Below are 24,730 nucleotides of genomic sequence, written 5' to 3'. Positions count from 1 at the left end.
TCGAAAACAGAACAGGAGATCCTATATCAAAGGCAAGCTCTTCTCTACAAACATGGCACTAGCGGAACTTAACGTGAATTACAGGTTATTGTGAAAAATCCAAGAGGCTTGACACTGCCTTTAAGTCTTTGGCATGGTTACCAAGTCCTTGGGACTCCATGTCAAACCTAGAACTACTTTAGCAGTTTCAGACCCAACAGAGATCTATTTAAATCTGAATGCGCAGCTAGAAACAAGTACCATGAAAACTACACCATTGTGATTTCATCAACTTTGAAATCAAAATAGTGGTCAAACAGGCTACCCTCAGAATTTCATGGAATTCCAGTTTCTCTCAGAATCCTTCACTCCTCTACAGGATTACACAGCTTAATAACTGGAAAACCATTACAATTTAATGGCACCAAGATGATTTTATGCCTAAATCACTAACATTAAGCCAATTCATACTTTCCCTTCATCATGCAAGCAGAGTATCTAAGGAAATCTGAAGGCAGTAAAGTCCAGAAGGAGTCTAGAAAACTGGTGGCAGTTACCTAATTTTAAATGAAATCAAATTAGTCTTAATTCCTATGGTATGGCAGAAGAAGGGAAAAAAAAAAATTTCTTCTCCCAAAGCATTCCTGAAAGTAAAATACTCTGAAATACAGATGAATGTGAAGTTAAAATTCAAGCAGGGAGCTGCCTAATTAATAGGTATAAAATTCATATTTCCTCTGGGAATAGGTATCGGTAAACCAAAAGTATAATTTGCAGCTTTTACTGTTCAAAAAAATATAACTTTAACTCTCAGACACAGATGTATTAGATATTTAACAGATGTATAATATATATGGCAGAATATTTGTACCAACAACAAATGAAAGGGAAAGATTAAAGCTTAAAATATTTTTTTCACACTACCACAGTTCAAGAATTTTAAGCAGTTATCTACATTAATTTATTACCTTTTTATGTACCAATTCACACGGAAGTATGTAATTAAATTTATAAACAAAAATCTTTTTGTGGTATAGAATCAATCTGGCATCTGACACAACCTGACAATCTTTGTTATCTTTTGCAATCTCATAAACTATGGCTTCATGGTAAGCTAAAACCTGCTTGTGGAGTCTGAAAGCTGCACCAAGAACACTACAACAGGCACAAAACTTAATCTGCTGGTTTAGAATTAAGTAAAAAAATTTGGAGGCCAACTTTGTACCAGCTGGCTTTATCATGGATCAGGTGTCATTTCTCCTCCCAGAGCTAAAACAAAACCTTAAAGCTGGCTTAAACTCCCTACTGTATGTTATCACTAATTTGACAGAAATTTGGTAGTATTTCAGTACTTGATCTAGATACAATTTGATGTCCCTGACTATGACACGGGGTTTAGACTAGATGATCTTCAAAGGTCACTTCCAACCCAAACCATTCTATGACTCACTCTATGATTCTGTTATACCATATGGTAACCTGCTGCAGCACAGATGAAAGTTAAAGGTCATGAATTTAAAACTTCAGACACATCCCTGCAAAACAATGAAAAGGTCTGATCACAAAGGACGGCTGCAAAGTTCTCCATATAAAAAGGCTTTGCCTCATCCTCACATCCAATATGCCTCCTTTCCAAAGGCTTGATACTAATTAGAGAAAAGGACAAGGTGTAGTTCCATAGAGTGGGGGGAGCAGGGGGGAACGTAAAGAAAGAAAGCCAAGAAGCACACCACATTAAATGGAAGCCAGAGCAAAAATTGGGCAACAACAGCAAGTTAACAGCACATTGTATTACAATACTTACCATCACCAACCTCAAAGTCCTTGAATGCAAGTTCTGAACCTGAGTCATCAAGCAGGATTTCACCATTTAAGGTGAACATCATAGTGTGCTCATTCATGTCAACCATACATCCAACAACATCTCCTGCCAACCAAGAGCGGCCAAAATGCTCATTACCTTGATGCCATCGCTGTGCCTGAAAAGGATTTAAAAGAATTTCAAATAGTGACAATGTATGTGTTCCTCTCTCTCCTTTAGTGGTACAACTAATAATTTGGCCCCTCCATAAAGACAGCAGTGAAATTAACACTTTCACAGCATACCATTCCAAAACAATGACTATGAGTACTTCAAGTTGACTTTTAAAATGGAAATCCAACAATTAACTTCCTGCAGGCACCCCTCACATCGGTATTGTAAAATGTTGCTAACTTAGCAGATAGGGAAAATCACTAGTTCAACAGTTTAGTAACAACTAAGAGAATGGCTTATTTTTCTGCAGAAGCTCCATGATAGACTTGTAATGAAAACAATATGTGATCAGATACAATGTTAAATAGCTGCTTCACAAACTTTTTTTAATCAACTGCTTTTATTTAATCTAGTAGCCTATAAATTCATTGCTTCCAAACAAACTTTATTGTTTCCTTAAGTAAATGTTGTATAAAAATGAATTAAACTTCCTGTCATACCAGATTTTGGAAGGAACAGAATTGTCTGTGGATAGGACAAGCACTCTGAGCTTTGGATAGATTCCAGAGTAGCTGAGGGCATGATTAATGATTCGTATGACTGACCTTCAAGTCGAAGACTGCAAAGGCCTTGGATGGGGTCTCAGATTGGAATTCAGAGAAATTAACATCTATTAAGAACAATTGTAACATGCATAAAACAAAGCAGTGCTAATAACAAACAGGTTTCCTATTCCATCACAAGTGGAATTTTGTCCTCTCTATCCATCGTGAAAATCCTACAAAATAAATGAGCCTCTCTGTGCATCCTGAAGGTCAAAAATTTTTTTCCAACCAAGGAGAGAACCCATCAAAATCAAAGACAACAAAATAGCTTTGTGGATTGAGACGTAAGGTCAAAACCTAAGTTTCAGAAGGCAAACTATACAGCTATTCTAGTAAAGACACAGGACTCAAATAGTTTACTTAAGCCAATCAGATATTTTACAAAAACTTTTCAGTTCTCTTTTTAAGGTATCTTCTCATGTAATACAAGACTGGGAAGAAAATTTAATTCCAACAACATGAATAAAATACATCTTGAGAACTTGACCTGACCATGAACAGCCAGGAATACTGTTCATTTCTTTTACATATTGTAACAGAAATAAAGGAAATGGATTCCAACATCAGATACAAGAAACATTTTGACATGCGTCATCAGTAGCCTTAATAGCAATTATGGTTGGGAAGAGGTTGCACTTGCCTTCATACTGAAATAAAAACTTTCAATGAGTTATTTAATCTATTCTGATGAAAAACAGTAACATATAAAATAGTTTGTTTTCCTAAATATTTTTACTACCAGATTTCAATGTCATTGTCTCAAGCAGAGTTAAATTTGAGCAAAAATTACTGGTTCTATCATACTTCATTTACTCTAAGGATTTCTATGAAAAGCTAGGGATACTCTTTGTAACTTTTACATTCCTATTAAAAACTTGTATCAAACACTTACTGCTAATGATCTTAAACATACTTATTTCCGAATGGCATTTCTTATAGAGAGAAAAACAGAGTAAAAATTTAAAGAAATTATTCATAGTTAATGACAGCTCTGTCAGTATTTTGAATATGAGTAAGTCACTTGGATTTTCAGTGCTTTATAAATACTGTACAAACACTTTGAAGCTGTGGAAAAAATTAAAGAAATGTCAAACCCTGTTAATTAATTTTTCAAGTGACATTGATCCTCCTTATTCCTCCTAGGCCCTCAATGAGAGAAAAATAATTTCATAAAACACAAATGAAAGAAAAGGCGGCAATTAAGTTGAGTCAATGACACAGGAATAAGATGCAAAATTAGAAGTTTTGCAGTCACGCATATTATTACAGATGAACATATACAAACCTTAAAGCCATCAAAAACAAAAGCTTCTTCATCTGAGCCAAGTTCCTGATCTGGCAGACAACCCGGCCGGGTCCAGCCAACTCTCATGTCTCCTGCAGTAACTGCCTCAAACTCAAAGTACCACTTCCCAGCCTTCACTGCGTAAGTTTTTTCTGTGCGGAAGATCCTGAATTTTTCCATTATCCCACTGCACACGTCCAGTCTCATCGCTGTAAGGTTTAAAAAATAAAACAAAAAAGTAAAGAAAAAAACCCCCAATGCAGAAAGTACTGTATTGAAATACTGACAAAATAAAGGCAGTGAAAACAAAAGGCAAAGGAATCCCTTTGAGCAAAGGCATGAAAAGAAGAAAGTGCCTGCAGAACAGCCTTATGGGGTAGCACCCTTGTCCATTCTGGGAAATCAGGACACTTGGGTACCTCTCTGAAATTACTCTACACTAATTCAAACAGAATTAGTGTAGAAGAAAAAAAAAGAGAACTTAGAAGTCTGAGTGCAGTTACAGGGCTATGATCCTCATTAGGATCACAGAAACATGGTGGGATAACTCACATGACTGGAGTATTGTGATGGATGAATACATGCTTTTTAGGAAGGACAAGCTGGGAAGGTTATGAGGAAGAGTTGCCCTTTATGTGAAAGAGCAGCTGGAATGCATGGAGAAGTGCTTTGTGATGGTTCAGGAGCCAGTTCAGAACTTATAGGTCAAGGTATGCAGGTAGACTAACGTGGGTGCTGTAGTGGAGTACCCCAGGGGTACTGGGGTCTTACCCATGGTATTGAAGCCAATGCTCTTTAACATCTTCATTTATGATCTGAATGGATAATGGAACAAAGTACACCACAGCAAGACTGCAGATGACACAACACTGGAAAGATGCACCGGACAGGTGGGCTGCCGTTTAGATGGACCTCAACAGGCTGGAGAATTGAGCTGAGGGGAATCTCATGAAGTTCAACAAGGGGAAATGCAGTCCTGTACCTGGTAAGGAATAACCCCAGGCAACAGAATACATTGGGGGCCAAGCAGCTGGAAATCAGGTCAGCAGAGAAGGACCTGAGGGTCCTGGTAGACGAGTGGAACATAAGTCAAAGAATGACAGAAGTATCTTGGAGTGTATAAGGAACAGCCTTGCCAGCAGGTCCAGGAATGTGACCCTTCCCCTCCTTGGTACTAGTGAGGCCACATCTGGAGTTCTAGAGCATTTCTTATGAGGAGAGGCAGAGAGATCTGAGACTGTTCAGCCTAGAGAAGAGAAGGCTTGGGGGCAAATCTCATCTATGAGTATAAATACCTGGTGGGATGAAATGAAGAAGAGGGAGACAGACACTTCCTAGTGGTGCCCAATGACAGGAAAAGGGCAATGGATACAAGTTAAAAACCATGAAATTCCATCTGAACACAAGAAAACACCTTTTACTGTGAGGGTGATTAAACACTGGAACAGGTTGCCAGAGAAGTTGTGAAGACTCCATCCTTAGCAATAATCAAAACTCATCTGAGACATGCTCCTGGACAACCTGTTTTAGCTGACCCTGCTTGACGAGATGATCTCAAGAGGTCCCTCCCAACCTCAAGAATTTTGTGATACTGTGAAGTGGGAGTTCAGTTATTTTAAACAAATTGAAAAACACCAAACATACAAACTTCAACAAAATATAGTCTAAATTCATCTTCCAATCACCATAAAAATCAAATGTTTGCCTTTGAGACAAGATTTCTCAACTATCTGCTTTTCTTAAGAGACTGTGATCAAGTCACCTAATATTGTCATTTATATTCTAAAAGTAAGATTTCTTAAATATGTAATTATAAAAATTTATTACTATCTTTCTTAATTATAATAAATAATAGAAAGAAGGTTAGAATTTACATGTTCTTGCAGAAGCAATGGAAAATGGAGGATAGGAATCATAAAAGGAAGTCTTGCATGATGCTTTAACAACAGTCCTAAAGTAATTACACTCCTGCTTCAGGAAAAAATATATTAACTTCTGTCAAGATAAAGGGCAGCAAGTCTGGAAATAATAAAAATGCCCTTAAGAAGGGCATAAAAGTAGTGTTAAAGACAACTTCTGTTCAAGGCACAGCAAGTTACTGTTCAAGAACAAAGACTAACCTAGTCACAGACATGGTATTATTTAGAAAATATTATTTCGCTATAACAGAAATAACAAGCTGACAAGTTTAAATTGTGTTAACTATTCTTTACTCTCTTTCACACTGTTGAAGAGAGAGTCAGATAACTACAGGACTTCATAGAGTGCTTTAAAAAACACCACTTCTCACTTCATAGTTACAGTTTGTCAGTTATCAAGCTGAGATGAAAAAAAGCTTGTTCACATTTCTTGTCTAGTGCAACAGAGTGTAAAATAAATTAACATTAACAGCTGTGTGAAAACAACAGCTTTCACAGACACTGATTCATTAGGTATCTGTATCATGATCACACGTGCTTATCATCATAGTATACCATGCTTCATTCCAAAATTCTCTTAATTAAAAGTGATTCATAACAAGCTGGTTTAAGAGTAAGTTAAAATTCACTCTTTGTCAGGTAATTATAATTATCTTTTCTCAAAGATCAAAACAGCTACACAAAGAGTTTCAAAGGAGGCTAAAGTTAAACTTTGACACATTCAACTTACTCCTAAACGTGTTCACTGATTCACTTACTCCATGAAAAAAATAATGGCATAAAAATACTGAAAAAATGTAAACTGGGTTGTTATTGGGCTGCTTCAGAGAAAGAGGAGAAAAGAAACCTCAAGGGAAGGGTAAAAATGTAAAGATGTTATTCTATCTGCTCCATAACAGTCACAGAACAAAGCTTAGTTTGTCTCCTATTTCTGCTTTATAACATTTGTGGAATGTATAAGCAAAGATTTTTAAATGGAGAAGTAGTATGCTGGTACATGTACTGCTTTGAGACATATAAAAAGTCTATTTTCTGCTTTTTTCTTGACAACTAACAAACAATAAAGTTTTGGCCTTGGATCTCTAAGCTCTGATCCAACTCTCCATCTATCCATCCTGGTTCTCTTGTGGGTTATCCCACTCCTTTGCTCTCACTTCCACTCTTTTCCTGTGTTAGTCCACCATCCATTACAGATCAATCTGTTCCAACAGAAATTACTTCTTTCTGTCCCTCACAAAACCACAAATCTTAGACTCACCTACTTCAATTTTGTTTTGTCTCTCACTGTATTGAACATACTGTCTTGAAAAACTGTCTTTATTGATTCATCTGTGGCATCCACCTATTACCTATGGCAAATGTTCTCAAAAATTGCCTATGAACATTTAATTCATGAGTATCACTTCAACACTACTACTCATGAGCCTACTTGGTGCCCTGGAGATGGCTGTTCCTAACATTCTTTTAAACATTATTAATCCTATCTTCTTTCTGCTTTTCTTCAGTATTTTACATTAGTATATAGTGAGTTTTCCCTCACTACTCTACAAATATTCAATATGTATTATCTTCTGCTAAAATAGCTTCAAGTACAACCCTGTATGGTGAGTACATACAAACATCCCTCACTGTTCCTTACTGATTACACAGTCCTAGTCTGTTTCTGACATTTCTTTCTAAGACCTTATTATCGATTCAAACCGTAAGGTAGCTTGAAATCACAAAAAAATCACTCTTTAAAAAGATAAAAAAGATTTCACAAAGCACATGAAGTAATGCTGAATCAAACCATTGATCTTTCTTCCTTAAGTTTTTTCAGCTACTGTATTCTCTGCTATTTTATAGTTTTCTTTCCATTAATCAAATCACACAAATCAGGAATCACTCTGACTCTTTTTCTCAGATTAGGAAAAAGAATGCCTAAAGCATTCTGGATCTCTTTCCACAAATTTGAAAAGTATTAAAGCCTATGCAGCCTTTGGAAATTCAGCACTGCAGTGTGATCACCATATTTCCTCCTCTTCCTGAGTTTGTTATAGGCTCAAATATGTCTGTACCTACCTGTCTGTTTGTTAGACTACGTTAAGAACCTCTCCCTTTCTATTCTGTTTTCTTAGCCATACCAAGGTCCACATTTCCTGTCTTATCTAGAATAGCCTATAAAATCGCATCCTTCAGAACCTACTATCACTTCTCATGCCGCCAAATGCCTGATGTCATTTAGGTCAGGCTCATTAAATTCCCTGTAAGCGACTCTGAACTCTATGCCACATAACTATTTTTCAATAAAATTTTGTCTTTGATGATCTACACAAGTAATGTCTTAAAAACACCTAAGACCCTCAGTATCTCACCTGTACAGATGAACCATCATTAAGCATGGGAACTGAGAATTTGTCTTTTTAGATTCTAAGTAACCTAATGCTTTCTAGATTCTAAGCAACCCCAAAAATACAGATGCTGTGGTAATCCAGTAAGTAATAATGGTAGTAATAATAATAAAACAAAAAATGATGCTATAGAGCTTCATAAATCAACATTTTAAAATAAAATTGATGAATGGAGATGCAAAACACCACTAGAGGGCTCTAAATCCTTTAGTAACACTATGGATTTTGGCTGATGAAACAGGATCCCTATAACATGTTTTATGCATCTTAAAAACTTGAGAAGCTCATAAACTGTAAAATCAAAATCCCCAAAATTAGTATAAAAATTTTTGATGAATGCAATTCCAGCTTTTGTTTAAGAAAGACTAGTTTGTGGAATACTGTTCTGCAGGTCCCTTCCCCTGGGAATTCTGCAACAGGATTGATGACACTTTTCAGATACAAGGGTTGATTGCAATTCTGTTCTTTACATTTCATGAGTAACTCGATGCACTAAACTAGCTCAAGGATCTCTGCATCGTAAGGAGAAAAAAAAAATTCCCAAGGAAAGGCAGGGGCACATGGTTCTCAGAGCTGTAAATGAGGAAAGGGGATTGATATTATTTTGGTGGGATTTGAAGGACATTGTGGAAAATGAGTGTGCTGTCTCCCTCTCACCCTACATAACTAGATAGCCCCTTTATCTCCACAAGAAGCAAAAGCCTCCTATACCAGCCAACCCACCTTTTCAGAACCAAGCAGAAGCCATACTCGCATACTTGCTCTCTCTATGCAGCATTTACTTCCCAGGGTCTGAGGGACTGAAATGTCACAGGACATCCCAAAGCTTGTTTGTGTCTGTGCAAACCTCCAAGAGAAGCTGCTGCGACCTGTGAATTGGTCTGGGGGATGCTGCCCAGAGAAGTGGGAGTGTATTGAAGGACGCACCCCCCCACACTTCTTTGTGGTTGCATTGTCCAGACTCTTTAGACAAGCCTCAAAGGGACAGACGTGTACTGAGCTGACCCATCGTGTAGCCGTTTGTGGCTCCATTGTGTAGGCCAGGCCCCATGCATGCATTGCTAATGCACTGGTAATAGGCAAACTCCTGCCCTTGAAACCAGATGCAATAAAACCTGTTGGACCAGAGAAAAAAACCCAAAAGGCAAGCAGATATGCTCATCAGCAGGTATGATGAACTTAAAAAGGCAGCAGAAAATCTTACTTTTTGTACATCTAACATCAAAGCCAGATCTGTGTGCATCCACCATCGAAGCCAGATCTGTGTGCACCCACCACTGAAGAACTGAAGACTGAGGACCAACAGGACACCGCTGGATCCATGGTGGTGACTATTCTTTCAGCCCTATCCCGCATCCTTTCTTCATTTCTGCCTTTTCCTTCCATTCTGTCCTATCAATACCCCTCTTCGCTTTTTTTAATAATAAAAACCTGGTTTGGGTATATGGCATTTGACCTCGTTTGTGTCTTAATCTTGCTCTTGGGATCGTATCGAAACCTCCCCCATCATTGGATCGGGACAGAGGGGAAGAAATTACAAGATTATGCAGCAGCCTTAAACTCTCTTGACTATGCATAGGTAGATTTAACAATGAGACCATGGTATTCTGCCACCAACACAATGTACTTCACTAGGAAACACTGTTTTGCCCATTCAGCAATCCAACCTTGTTACATACTCATGGTATCAGTGATGCCTCATATTTAAAACTGTAATTTAATAGCAGCATCTCATGAAAGCTGAGGATCAGAGCATGTGTGCGCTTTGGAAAAGAAACTGAAAATGGCAGGTTCTCTGCATACGTTTTGGGTATGAGCTAAATCTGCACATAATGCTTTACTGAAGGTCTAATGGCCTAAATAGGTCCAAATTTAAGAATACTAGCTCTATACATAAAGCAGGAAAATAATTAATCAATATATTGATAGGATAAAGTTTAGACACATTTCTCAAACTTTCCACACATTGCTGACATTTTAAGCATGTAAGTTTCAATTTTGATTTAATTATTCCATATTTTCATATCTCCAACTGAACTTCTAGATGTGGTTGCTGAGGGGTTATATCTGTTATTTTACCATTTCCTTTCTCCATGTGCAGTTAGTGTTCCATAATGATAGTACAGTACCAAGAACATCCCCCTCTTGTGTTCCATTTTACAAGTTGATCTCAGCATGACAAAAAACTTTTGTTTTAAAAGCCAAAATCTATAAGCAAATTTATTTTATTTGTACATTATGTGTCCTGGTTTCTTTAACATTTTATATTCTGCAGCTACTCAGGTAGATGTTGTGTACTGTTCCTTTAAAACTTCTTTATGAAAAGTTTATATAGTTTTCCTTTTTTTTTTCCTGTTTAGGATGTCTCAAACAATATATATTGAAAATACTGCCTGCAGTCTCAATAAAATATTCAATCTGACAAGGATGTAATTCAAAGAAAACATTCGTAAAAAATTAGTTAAAATTCACCTATAGTCTATTCCAATTCAAAGACCTGAGAAAGTCCAGGAAGCTTAAATGCTCTAATAGACTATCTAATTCTAGACTCCTAGTTTGACGTTCACAGAAGTTTGTTTTGTAGTCATTTGTCTTCGAAAATTTAATCATGAACCTTTAAGTGTTTAAATACAGGACTGTGTATGAACTGTAGAATTCTTCATTATTTACAGTTAAAATTGCAGGAATATAAAATTCACATCTACTGTGCTTTTATATGATCTTTTTCTTAACAATTTTGATATTTTGTCTTGAAATAACCAATACAGCACTAATTAAAAAGTTTTTAATTAAAAGCTTAATTTTCAGTTGGGAACTTCAGGTATTTATGCATATATTTAAAGTGTAACCATACATTTTATTCCTTGACGTAAGACTTTATATTGAGCAAGATGATAAACATATTTTCCCAATTTTCTGTATTTTAGGGTTGTGCTTTGTAGTGTTCACAATCCTGACTTAAATTTCTTAAACTTTTAATTATGATTCATCTGAACTATCAAATCTATAAAATGAAGAGTGAAAGGAAGTGTATAAAATACAGAAAAATTGTATCACTGATTTAAAATACAGAAATGTTTCATTTTAGGCCACAGGACAAGAAAAGGAAACAACAAGGGAAGTAAGATCAAACGGAAATATAAACAACAGAAGATGGAGAAAAATACCTATTAGCTTTGGAGACGTTGTACCTGTTGAGATTGTTTTAGTGGACCAACAAATCCAGTAGTGGAGTGGAATTTTTTTTTTTTTTGAGGAAGAAGAACAACAAAATTAATTACCATGATCTTGATCAGGAGCTTCCAGGTTGTAACCATAGCCTAGAAGGGTACGGACCGCTTCCCGAAGACTGTCTTTATTTGACTTCTTTGTCCGATCATCCAAAAGAGCATAAGGTACAAGGCGAGGATTTCGTCGATTTTTCACATCCTGCATAAGTATGAAAAATCAATTCAATTTCAGAAACCGTGCTTTGTCTTAAAGACAAAATTGCGCTATAGTAGCAGTATAAATATACTATTATGCCAACTGAAATCATGGAACTGCAAATACAAATTTAAAGAGTTTTCACTTTTTAGAAACTAGTAACAAAACTGAATTTACCGAAAAGCAAGTAATACATAAATAAACAAAACTGCATGGCTTATACATGCTTACATTTTTCCAACAGATTTACTTAATAGGATAACAAAAAAACAAAAAGCATAATTGTAAAGAGTTTGACTGAAAAGTCAAAGAGATTATATTTCATACACTGTTTATGAAGGAGCTACCACAACAAGAAGCTAGTAACTAAAGCTCAGAGACATTGCTGTACCACAAATATATAGGGTTTTCATAATTATGGCACTAAACGAGATACATCAAAACCCCAAAGAACAAAGATATAAACAAAAGAAGAACAAAATGCTACTAATTAAAAATATTAATAAATATGTGCAATACTAATTAATAATAAAATACATAATAGACCTGTGCTTTACTATGTCACATACTTAAATCATGTATTTTTCCAAAATAAAGGGTCTTGTCAGAATATGATTAGTGTGGTTAATGTGCAGAATTTTTTTTAACATGTAATTTAACCTCTCCTCCAGCTGAACTGATGTATTGGTAAGGTTTAATTTTTGTATTTTAAGTTTATTAACACAACATTACAAAGTTTTCCTCGAGTCCAAAATCATCTTATTTGAAAGCATAGTTTATCTGGACTATTTATATGGCTAACAATTTTTAGTGATGAATAGAATTGTTTTATTGTCTATATTTTTTCCTCACATCCTGTCAGCACTTGTTGGTAGTGAGAGAAACCATACAAAGAACTCTCCATGTTCTTCCTCATATTTTAAAAAATAAATAAATTAGATGCTGGACACACACAAAAAAAATACTTGCTGTTAGTTTTCTTGGGCTTTTATGATTGGTCAGACTTATTAAGGAACACAAAAGTAGTACCTATTATTTTAGAAAACAGTGCCTACAGTGGAAGTATCTTACTTCTTTTATAGCATCACAGTTCTCCTTTTAAGAATGTATGTGGTTTTCATTCTACCTTTGCAGGCAGAAAAGAAATGGCACTTCTGACAAATACTTGCAGGCATCTTTTGATGTCCTTTAAATGCTTAGATACAAGGCTATCTGCCTTTTGCCTTATCATGGTGAGTAAATATTAAAGTGCGGTTATTAACCAGTGCTTGATGAAATCTAGTCCTACCAGTGATCCTTCTAGGAGAAGAAATACTATGGGACAAGCATAACCTGTACGCTAAAAGGGCTCACAGAAAGATAAAAATAATGCATTGCTGAGAACACTAATTACTACACCATATCAATTCCAGTTACGTTCAGTGGGAACGACAGCGACAGGGCCAAGACAAGGACCATTTGAGGGGACTACTTTACATAAATATTCCAAACACAAGCTGACGTCCCAGTGTTTCCAATATTTAATTTGGCAGATGTGAAAAAGGGCTGCTTCCTCAACAGAATGGACCAAACAAATGTTGAAGTACATGTTAGAAGAAATTATTATTTGATATAAGAATAATCACATTAACATCAGAGATGAAGCACCATGGGTTTAGATATTTGTCTTGGAAAGGACATAGAAAGAGAAATAAATTCCTCTGAAACACTGTATGTCCCAAAGATACTATGAAATACTGTATTTAAAAATATGAAACAGAAGTTGGGAACAACAATTGCAAAACTTTTTATACATGATATACACTTAGACTAATGCACTGGTAATTGCCATAGCAACCATTAACACACACTAACATATAGTCAACCAGCTGATAACAATGTATGATAATGAAATATAGTGTAAGTGCCTTTAAAAATTCCTAAGCACAAAATAAGAATAAGAAAAAAAATAATCATAAGTATTAAACAAACTAAATTTTACAGATTTTATTCCTTGGGTCTAATTTTATTTAATATTGTGACCTTTTTCACCCAGTCAAGACTTCGGCTACTTATTTAAAAATGAATATGAGAAGGGATTTTTCTTTCTAAAATTTTGTTCTTATTTTTTTTTCTATGATATGTCTATTTAAATTTTGAGCATTTTTCTTATTGCTGAATTAAGAACTCTTATTGTTACACTTAGCATAAGTTTTTGTACTATCATATGAACCTCTGTGGTTTAAGTGTAGCTAATCAAAAGAATGATCCTCTACTGAGATTTGCAAAGTCACAATCAAATCAACAAGAAAACTGATTAGCTAAGAGTGCTAATTTTTATTGAGTGCATTTACAATTAGGACATAGATTTAGTTCTTCCTATTCACCACAGAAAAGTTATTCTTTTGTAATGCAGATTGTTAAAAGAAGTAAAACTCAGCCTAAGTTTTTAATTTTTTTTACGAGAATTTTCCAGGTTCGACAGTCTAATGCTTCATCAGAAGACTGCATTTTGTACAGAGTTGATAACTACTCATTCACCAACAATTTGAAAGAAAAAGAAACAGATCTCCTCCAGAAGACAAAAAAAAAACAAAACAAGTTTGTTGACAGGATTCTGTGACAAATGGTTTAAGATGGGTAGCACACATGAAGCTTACATAATGCTTTAGGTTTGAATTCAGAACCTATCCTATCACAGAAAAAAAAAAAAAAAAAAGGAAAAAGAAAAAAGCCTATATATTTTATTACACAGCTTTGTCTTAATTTAATGTAACACAAACATTGCATTAGAATTTAATTTAGAGTTACTTAAGTAAAAGAAAGCACTGCAACCATGAAAAGTTGGAATGCCTGACAGAATGTGCCCTGACTATAAATAGAATGAACGAATAAATAATGATAAATTTGATTAACACTGACTATGAAAAGTCAGTATTACTTCATACAGTGTACGCTACAGATTTTGCCATATAGAGCAAACGATAGACAAAAAATTATTTGAATCAGCACCAATAAATTTATTTGTAGGGTATAAATGAATTTGAAACAGGCAATAATGGGTCAACAATGGCACTAACTGAATAAAGCTCTTAAAAGTAATAGAAAAGAACTACAGAAAAAATACCTAAACACACACATCAACAAATATCAACAAGCCTTTTAAAACTTCAATTACAGGTAACGAACAGTTACAAAATTATTCACAGAGGAAGCACATTGGGAATTAAGGTGCAGAACTTCATTCATACATTCATTGAGTATGCGACATGCAGATAACTCATCTAGTGCACTGGATCTAGCAACTGGTCTTGCAACTTGTATGGACAGATATCAGGTAAAAGTAAGAATGAAACAAGAGGTGTCCATAGTGTCTACAGCAGCATACAAAACCACAGCCAAATTCTATAATCAACTCTAAAAGTAGAACCTATTAAGAGATACAGTGTGTGTAATAAAGTTGTACTCTTCAGAAGTAATTCAATAACAAAAAAACCAAAGCCTCATATAAACCTCTAAAAGATATCTGAAATGATATAATATAGTTTTCAGAGCTATAAATGTGATACTGCAAACCTGTGCACTGCTGGGCCTTCCCAAAGCTCTGAGAAGTTCAGAAACAGCACAGATCGCTAGACTAAAAGGAACAAAAAGACACCAGAAACATACATAAATAAGCACCTATCAAAAAGAAAGACAGGAAAAGACTGAAAAATGAAAACACAGACTAGGAAGTGTGCAGGAAAAACACGGTAATAATTTAACGGGATCATAAGTTTTGTGATTCAAAGTTAAAGCTGTACAGACACGTATTCTGTGTGGTACTGAAATGATTTTGTTCTAATAACCACGGCTGTTAAATGATAAGCACAAAGCAAATATATTTCAGCACATATTCAGTGAGACAGACATGCTGCTGTTTTCCTAGCTTCATTTGCACAATTAGAAAACACTCATTCCACAGCTGTGAATTGATTCTGCTTGCTGCCGTGTTCGTGGATCTTGCACTTCCACACAGATTTCTGAGCAACTGCCTGGTGAGCTTGGCAAGCTTGCCAGCAATGCTGTCAGAGGCTCAGCTCAGTGAGCCACTCTGTGAACATGAAGCATAGATAGTGTGACCAGGATCATTTACCTACACCATACATTTCATATCTTGTTATCCAGAGGTCTAGCTTTTCAGCATTTAACATGGCAGCTCATGTTTAACCATAAACCATTAAAATTAAAAAAATTATTTTACAGGGGAAAAAATTGGTATTTACTAAGTAAGCCATTTCAAGATTCCAGAGTCATCAGAACTAGAAAGCACAAAAAAGTCCTCAACCAGTCATACTCTTGGCAACGTTATCCTAAATGTATACACTCAAAGTGGAAGTTGTGTTCCCAACCTGGCATACTAGCAGCTGAGTTCTGTACTTAAAAGTATGTGTATCCTTAAAAATATGTGTAGAGCTTCTCCTTCACGGAGGACCATACCCACATGGAATGCCTGGCAAAACGTGCTCTGATTATAAATGGAAGGAACTAATATATCACTATAAATAATGTAAAATACGAAAATGGGCTAAGCTAAGTAGTTTTTACAAGGATGAGACACCTTTTCATATATATATTTAATGAGGAAATAAGTGTCAAGCTTCCAACTTGTGACTTTTCCCATATGTCTATATTTCCTCATCCTGAATTTTCAGAACACTGCCTCTCTTGCATTGCAGCACTAGGCAGTCTGAGAGGACCAACTCTTGATCAAACAGCGATGTCATATGCTTTCTGCAAAAATCTAAAAAAAGCAAGATCCTGACCTAAAAAGACCAAACTGTCTTGCATTTTGGGCCAGAGAGAAATCAGACTTGATAGATGCTTCACAGTCCTGACTAATTATCCTAGGACAGGAAGCACAGAGCCTCTTTAAGATGCTCTTCACACAGTGAGAAGTTTTTAGATTGCTGATTTTTATAACCAGCTGTTAAAGCTGTGGGGTTTTTAAATACTTGTTTTTCTCAATATAAACGAGGTTTCTGATTGTTAGGTTCTTCAGACATAACACACAATACAACATGAAAAACAGCAAGACACCCTTTGAATAAGCTATCTGCATATGTGACAATGCATGTAAGCACAATTTGAAAGTCAGAATCTTTGGCTGTGACCATCACAATCAGTGGGGAGACCTAAAAGTCATCTATACAGGAAGATGGAGGGGGTGGCTAATGTATTTGAAATTCTTTTCATTTGCTTTCTGATTTCTAAGCTTGACTGTTTTCTTTCTCTTTCTGTCTTTTCCTTACTTACATGAAAGTTGAGATTCTCCTGTATACACGACATCACAGTTTCATGACCATCAACTAATACTGTAAGTTCACGTATAAACTTATGTGAGTTCTAAATATTTTCCATCTGATTATGAAGCTTTAGTCACAAATGCATTCTTTTATACTTCAACACTATTTTTCAATCAGCTTGTTATGAAAAATTCCTTTAAAAATACCCCTACAAAAATCAAGCAATTATGATAGGCCATAATTGCAAAATCCATACATACCAATAAAAAAAAAAAAAAAAAGCCCTCTCTCATTGCACAAATGTGATTATTTTAATTGATTTACACCAAATCTATACTGCTCCTTTGCCTGTATCCATCTCCCTTATCTCTCTTTGATCATTAACCAGTTCCCCTGTTCAGAGGACAGCAACCTGCAGGCAATCATGTTCTCCCTTAAAGGGACACTGTCAAGTATTTTCATACTGATTGATTCTGTGCTTGGTTTTCAACTAGCCTTTGTTATTTAATACGTTATTTTAAGCAGAAACATGTATTTTTTCCTACCTGTTCCTTCTGCTTCTTTTATGGAGCAATAAGCTACTGTGAGTCTGTCCTACTGAAAAATACTTACTTGTTTGTGATCAGTGTCATCACAGCTGTCAGGACAGTTCTGGGAACAGGATTTATTAGTTAACTTGTGCTCCCTCTGCTGGCTGGCTGGTTGGCTCTGCAGCAGCAGAACAAAAATACTGTGTATAGTCATGCATGAAGAACAGCGATCTCTTGTTAAGAAAGAATCCTGACAAGCAGTGGTGGATTTAGAAAAGAAAAAAAATCTGGAACTTGGAAGGTATTTTCCCCACCAGTTTATAATAGGAAATAAATGGTTTATACATGAACTACTTGACAGTATCCCTTTAATTTTTTCATATTATATAATCCCAAAATGATGAGGCACTTGTGATGCAACAGACCTACTAGATCATCTAATCCATCCTACAGCCACAGCACAATTGCTGTGTACAACATATTTCCCAGTGATTAGTTCATCGACTTTCAAATATCTGTAAGATTCTTTCCCTTAGGAAACTATTTCATAGCTCTGCAAGATCTGTTTATAGTATTTACATATCATGTCACTTTAATACAGTACTGTAACATGTCACAGTAATATGATGGGATGACAAAATGTAGCCCATGAAACAAACCCATTGTTGGAGTCAAGCAGAAGCACATAGCAGCGTGGACAACAGCTAGCAGCTTGCCATGGGATACGTATGTCAGCTAAATGGGAAGCATCTTTGCACTGCACCCAGAAAGTAGTAGTTTGCTATCCTGCCCTCTTCTTTTGACTTTTAATGAATGGTATTTGTTATTTGTTATCTGCACACCATAAGTACTCTTGGAGATCAGCTGTCTGCCTTCTCTCCAGAAGAAAATAAACTTAATTATTTGAAAAGAGAAAAATAATTAAGAGGAAATCAACATCAACGCCCCAAGCATGGCAGCTTCTACAGGACATGCTATTGGTGGGAAAGTTTTCAAGGACATCATCCACCTGTTTAACCATACAAGAGATTACTGTATTTTGTCTCCCAAGAATAAGGGAGTAAAGTATACTGCCAATCTTGTTGACCTGTTTCCTGAGGGTCATGAATATTTCTGAGCTCTTGATGATCTTTAACAACCATCCTCTCTTCAAAGCGTAACTATGGCGCTGTTCACTGCACCAGTGTTACATTCTCAACAACAGCGCCCCACTCAGCACACAAAAGTCTTCAGTCGGTTTGAATGAATCAGACCCAACAAAATATTTGGATGTTTAAAGCAAAAGCATGCAATACTGCAAAACTCCAGTTAAGTGGCTTTCCAACTCCGAACATGATCAGCTTCCTAGGCACTTAAGCCTTTTACTTTTAAGTTCTCCAGGTTCTTCTTTGCATGTACATAATTGTTTTAATTTTGGTAAGGAAGAACAGTTCAATACTGATCATATACCTAAGCCCAGTCAAGATTTAGAGCACAAGCATTTCTCAGAGCAAAACCTGGTAGTCAAAATCAGATCCTGCTTAAAACATCTCCAAAACCCTAAGTAGGGGCTACTATTTTATTTTAAAACTTAGCAGGTCTAAGTGATAGTGAAAACCCCTTTATATAACAACTTGTCCTTGGCCATCAAAGTGGATTTAGATATCTAAGTCATATTTGTCCAGTCAGATATCTTTGAGTATATAGGTGTCAATTTTTAAAATACTTGTGGAAAAAGGTCGATGCACAGTTCAGTAATTACAAGAGTAAGGGGTTCAAAACTATATCTCTATCTTCTGTGAGTTTTCTCACACCAGACTATAAATTGTAATAAGTGAGTGCAGATTTAATTTGCATGTTGAGCTTTGTCATCCAGCAAGAAGGGCATTTATTAGGAAGGAAGTCTAGAGGAGGCCTGAGTTCCAAGGCTGACCCTCAAGTCTGTATTTTAAAGAGTCAGTCGATAAAATACAGAGAGCTGTTCAATGCATAGACCAGAGTCCTCCTCTTTCCCTCTGCTCTCTCCCAGTGAGCCTCAAAAATGTCTCTTCATAGGATGACAATGTTTTAGATTCAACTGAAAGTCCATTCTTTTTCATCAGGCACAGTGCTGAGAACTTAAGACAGACTTCATGATTCTTCTGACATAAAGCTGAAGTGTTTAATTTCAGGCTACATCCCATACTAGATTTGTCTAATCAATATTTTTATTTTATTTTTTTAAACCAAGTTCTTGCCTGGGGCAACTCACTGCCTCTTGGGAACCCTAATAAAACTCATGATTTATTACTAATCACATCACAACTCTTCAAAAGCAGAACCGTCTATATAAACAGACACATCAAAACATACATAAAGACAGTGTATAAAGACATTGTGTAGATGTAAAGGAGAAACTTTTTTTTCATTGCCACCCACTCCCCCTACATTTTGCTTATCATTCCCAATTCAGTAACAATGGAAAAGTCTTTGATAGCATCATTCAACTGCCTTTCTTACTACCTCAATAATTCAGAATTATGTGGGTTTTTTCAAAGACATACAGATACACAAGTTAAATTGTCTTCAAGATCAACTACATATGACTACATATGACTACATATGACTTGTGGGTATAAATTCTCGCAATGCTAGTTAGAAACATAATTAGATTTGATTCCAAAACCTTCTTAACTTTGTCTTAACCAATAAATTCTGATGAAAAACTACATTTAATTTTGGGATATGTCAGGGTTCTATCAAAGCTGTAACTATTTCCCAACTTTCATTCAATTCAAATCTCCTAATTGGCATGCTCCTGTATGGAAAATGTTTGACTTCTGGAAAACTAAAAAATATGGGAGGCAGGGTGTAAATTATTGAGTGCATTCTTTATTATATCATTAATATTTATTTTGAGCATCTAGAGACATACAGAGTCTCATTATAGAAATAAACTGTGCACTGCCTCCCTAAACATAGGATTGTAATAGTGGGTTCGAAACAAATTAATCTGCTTCCCCTACCTGACAACAGAGAATCATCACTTCGAACACTTCTCATGGTTAATATTCTATCAGAAATGTTAACAGCACTTCAAAGAGCCACCTCCCCTTACTCAAAGATGCAGTATTAGGGGAAAATTTAATCCCGCTGTAAGCAAGGGAATTATCTTCAGTGTCTACCTAGTAGAGCATATTACATACATTCCAGTCCGCAAACACATGATTTGGCTCGTTGTCTGCCTAGAGCCAAATACGGAACACAGATTCCCTAAATAGTTTACAAAGTACCAAAACGAGAGCTTTATAGTAAGATACTATAATGGACAATGCTGAAATGGTATGCGGCATATATTTTGTCACATAAATGCACTTTGTCAGAATGTGATGAGGTAAATTTAAGTGCTTAACATAATATATATAAAACAAGATTTATTATTTTTTTAATATGCAAAAGCTTTACAAATAGAATGAGTTTTGGTCCTGTAAAAAACCAAAATTTGAAATGTGCTGAACTGAAAAGTGTAACTTGAATTTTTGTCAAAAACAAAGACACTGTTTGTAGGCAGAAAAGAGTATGTACCTACAGAACAGCTGTTTCTCGTTTTTGCAAAAATAAGGATGGTTTATGCCCAGCAGAAAACCAAGAAAACTCTTAAACTCTTTTTTTACCCCAAGAGATGAATTTTCCTAAAATTTCACTGTGATATGCTACCATACATTTATCAACAGAAGTGAAGACACCTTTCTGCATATAAAATTCACAAATAATGACAAAAATAATACAAAATATGACTCCTAAGGGAAAATTGATATAGTAGCTGTCTTGAAAAATAATAAAGAAGGCTCATTGTACATCTGACTTTTTTTTTTTTTTAAAGAAAACAAAGGTCCTGAGTTTTGCTGTTAACAATCCACCATGCCTAATTTTTACTCCTCTCCCTTACACATTGTGATACCTACCACATAGCATTCCTATTCACTGAAACAAAACCACTAAAGTAGGACCAGAATTTGGAGACTGTCTTAACTTTTCTCAGTTAAACATGGCCTCTGCCAGAAATACAACATATTAGCAAAGTGATTACAAGCAGCTTACATTCTGATCTTACTCCATAAACAAAATTATTCAACTCCAAGGACTGCAAACATTTAAATGATCCCCCTACTGAAAGTCAATGTTTACATTTCCTAAAATAACTAGAGCATATTAGCTTCCTGTATGCAATTTTCTCATCCCGAAATCTAGATAGCATACAAGAATATACCACCAATTTTTTAATACTGCTTGTGAAAGAAGAATCCCATTGTGCCAGATTAAGCAGGATCACTTTAATTGTGTATTTTTGCTTTCTTTGACTGACGGACTCATATTCATTAGCTGCTTCTTCCTGCTTTTGTATTCCCATTATTCCCATTTAACTGTGAAATATCTCAATAGATAAGTGGTTTTTCAGGTGACAGAAGTTAGCACTTACCTGCTGGATACCGTATGTCCAGCCTTGCCTTATACGGTCCCTTGCCCACACGTTGTGAGCATTCTCTGCTAGTTTATCCACCATAGCTTCTTGAGAGGGGGTCAGTTTGATGAAACTCAGATCCATTGGAGCAGGCTTATATCCACTCAACAACTGGTAGCTGTCAAAAAACACAGAACATGCAGTTACTTTTCAGTAAAAAGAAACTAACAGAAACTGCAAAGGAAAGAAGTGACATACCTTATTCATATCTTAACTATCCTTCAAATCACAGGAGCAAATGTTTAAAATTAAAATTCAGAGCAGAGAGACAGCTTCTTCACTATTTTTAGCACTCCTAAGAACAAAGTGTTGTTTACTTTTATGAAATTGTTCCCATTGAATTAATTAATCATTGTCCACTTTACTTATGACCAAACCTTTCTTCAATAAAGGCCGTAATGCATGTGGTGATGGATGCAGCATATCAGGACTTAGTAAATTTACAATGAAAACATATGACACTATGTGGCACCAGCATGGCAGTAGACATTGGCTCCCTTACCTCAGCTGACGAGGGACATGCAGAGGAAGGGGAGCAGGAAGAGAAAAGGAGGGGAGCAGACAGACACAGGCTGTACTGGGTGTCTGTGCCCAGGTGCTGGCGAGGGGTGCTGCAGGGCGACCTCTGTGAGGAGAGGTCAGGGCTGCCCCGTGAGGGACACAGCCCGTTCCAGCCAGCTCCAAAAGGGATCCACTGCTGGCCAAAGCTGATCCCCACAACCACACTGATGGCGATTCTGGGAAAATGTTTTTAAGAAAGGGCAACACTCTCCACAGGCAGAGAGGAGTGAGGAAAAAAGTGTGAAAAACACCCTTGGCAGACACCAAGGTTGGGGGCTGGGGGAGGGCACAGCAGTGCTCCAGCTCCCAGCACTGGTGCTTCCCTGTAGCCCCAGGACAGACGAGGCCGGAGCTGGTGGACATGCCCTGACTATCCTGAAGTATTTTTCCTCGAATATACTGACAAAATAAAGTGCTATTTTGGTCATAACAAAAGGGGTCTGTGGAAAATACACAACAACATTCTTTCACTGAAATTATATGAGTTGGGGTGTTTAAGAATGGCTAGTTTAAATAATTGTCTAATTATTTCCTAAACAACTTTGTCATTTTCTTTATTTGGATTGACAGGGAGAAATCCAGAAAAAGAAATCGTATTTATCCCCATTTACATTCTAAAATACTCAGATACTTTACAAATCTTAATTAATTCTCTTCTGTGAGAATTCTATTCTAAAACCCTTTTAAACAAATTATTGGTTGAAAACAATAATTGAAAACAAGTATTTAAGGGGGATTATCATCTATAAACATGATGTTGGATTTTTCTTCAAAATTACCACATATAAAAAAAAAAATCAAGTCTGAAAACAACAATTCAAGAACGTCAATCCAAAACCAACTATTCCTATAGTTACCAATTGGCAAATTTCTATTACAGAATTAAGCAAGCAGTTGGCGGCTGTGCTGCTATCTCCCACAATCTAGCTAACTGCCTCTTCTTGGGTAGCTGTGAAGTGGCTTCAGTGAGATGAGTAAAACCAGACAGTAATGGAAATAGCGAATCATACAAAATTAACACATTTGTCAGGCTGGCAATTACTGCTTTCCTTCTTGTCACGCTCCCCTGCACAAGCATTACATTGCGCATATATAAGCTACAATAGCCATAGCTAATTCAATATAAGAGCAGGGTCAAAGAACCTGGACAAGGATGCTCATAATGTTGTCACAGAGAATATGTAAACCTTACTTCAGGATGCAAATGAATACTCATCAAGGATAAGCATCAATGGATACTAAGGAAAATATCAAAAGCATATTGTGTGTACAAATTCATGTTGGAGAATTGTCTTTAGCTGCAGACTGATGTTACTAGTTGAAACAGGTAGCTAAGACCCCAGCTCCTGCCCAGTCATCTGCTCATCAGTATCTTACTGGTATTATCTTGTTCAATATCTCTGCTGGCCTTACATTAACAATTTTTTTTAAGTAATTAACTGCTTCAGCAGGACATTATCACTACCATATTGATCAGCCATTACTTTATAACATCATTATGGAATTTTAATTTGTGCCACCACCTAAAGTTACAGCAAGTGTTGTAGATACATTTTCAAGTGATCCTAGTCCATACTCTGCTCTCTTGATCAAAGACTTTCAACAGTCTACATGAGTTGTTTCACAAGAGAAATTTAAACAGTGACTTTTTAAATTTTTCTTCTGTTTTCTTTTCCCATTTCATTTAGACTCTTTTTTTAACCAATAGAAATATAAATATTTAGAATCTGTTAAAATGAAGACTTTGAATATTTCAGGGAGGCATTTTAAAATAAAAGGTTATTGATGGATGCTTTATTCAAAAACCTAAAGTTATACCAGGAAAAAACAACCTAATTAAGAGAATTTCCATCAATAGAAGTTGTGTTTACAATACACTTTAGCTAGCTGTTCAAAATGGTCCAAAAGCTATTCTGTGAAGTGACACTGTATTAGAAAAGGCAAATTTCTGACAAAACTGTCAATTAAAAATGTGATTTTCCCCACAGTGTGGCTGTGACGCCAAAAATCTCTAGGAGTGACCCAAATGTAAACTTGTTCTTCGTATTTTAAAATCTTCATTGTTAAAAGAGGATGGCAGGAAAGACAATAGCAAAGGGTTAAAAACAGACAACATACAAAGTAAAGTTAAAAAATTTCTTAGGAAGTAGAGCACATAGGACAATTACATTCAAGTGATGTTTGTTGCTTTTGTTCTGCATAATAGCACAAAGTTTTTGTGTCAGGCAGATACAAGACCTTAAGAGATTATCACGGGAAAACTGACAAAGTGTTGGGACAATGGGTTTGTATCACGTACAGGAACAGAAATAACTA

The 24,730-nt window shown here is 35.9% G+C and overlaps 1 protein-coding gene across 6 annotated transcripts in view; it reads right to left on the bottom strand.

Annotated features, from left to right (window-relative positions):
- RYR2 (ryanodine receptor 2) overlaps positions 1–24,730 on the bottom strand; it is a 431,008-nt gene that overhangs the window by 160,540 nt on the left and 245,738 nt on the right. For 5 of the 6 annotated variants that reach the window (XM_074896823.1, XM_074896825.1, XM_074896824.1 and 2 more), the window contains 5 exons: positions 21,812–21,971; positions 17,456–17,551; positions 11,435–11,582; positions 3,845–4,053; positions 1,784–1,958 (listed from right to left, as the gene is read on the bottom strand). In XM_074896823.1, coding sequence (XP_074752924.1) covers positions 1,784–1,958; positions 3,845–4,053; positions 11,435–11,582; positions 17,456–17,551; positions 21,812–21,971 — 788 coding nt within the window. The remainder of the gene's footprint in view (positions 1–1,783; positions 1,959–3,844; positions 4,054–11,434; positions 11,583–17,455; positions 17,552–21,811; positions 21,972–24,730) is intronic. The other variant, XM_074896829.1, reaches the window with a different exon arrangement.

The sequence above is a fragment of the Athene noctua genome, chromosome 1, assembly GCF_965140245.1.
Source record: "Athene noctua chromosome 1, bAthNoc1.hap1.1, whole genome shotgun sequence".
NCBI classification, from domain to species: Eukaryota; Metazoa; Chordata; class Aves; order Strigiformes; family Strigidae; genus Athene; species Athene noctua.
This window is presented reverse-complemented; position numbering and strand designations above follow the sequence as displayed.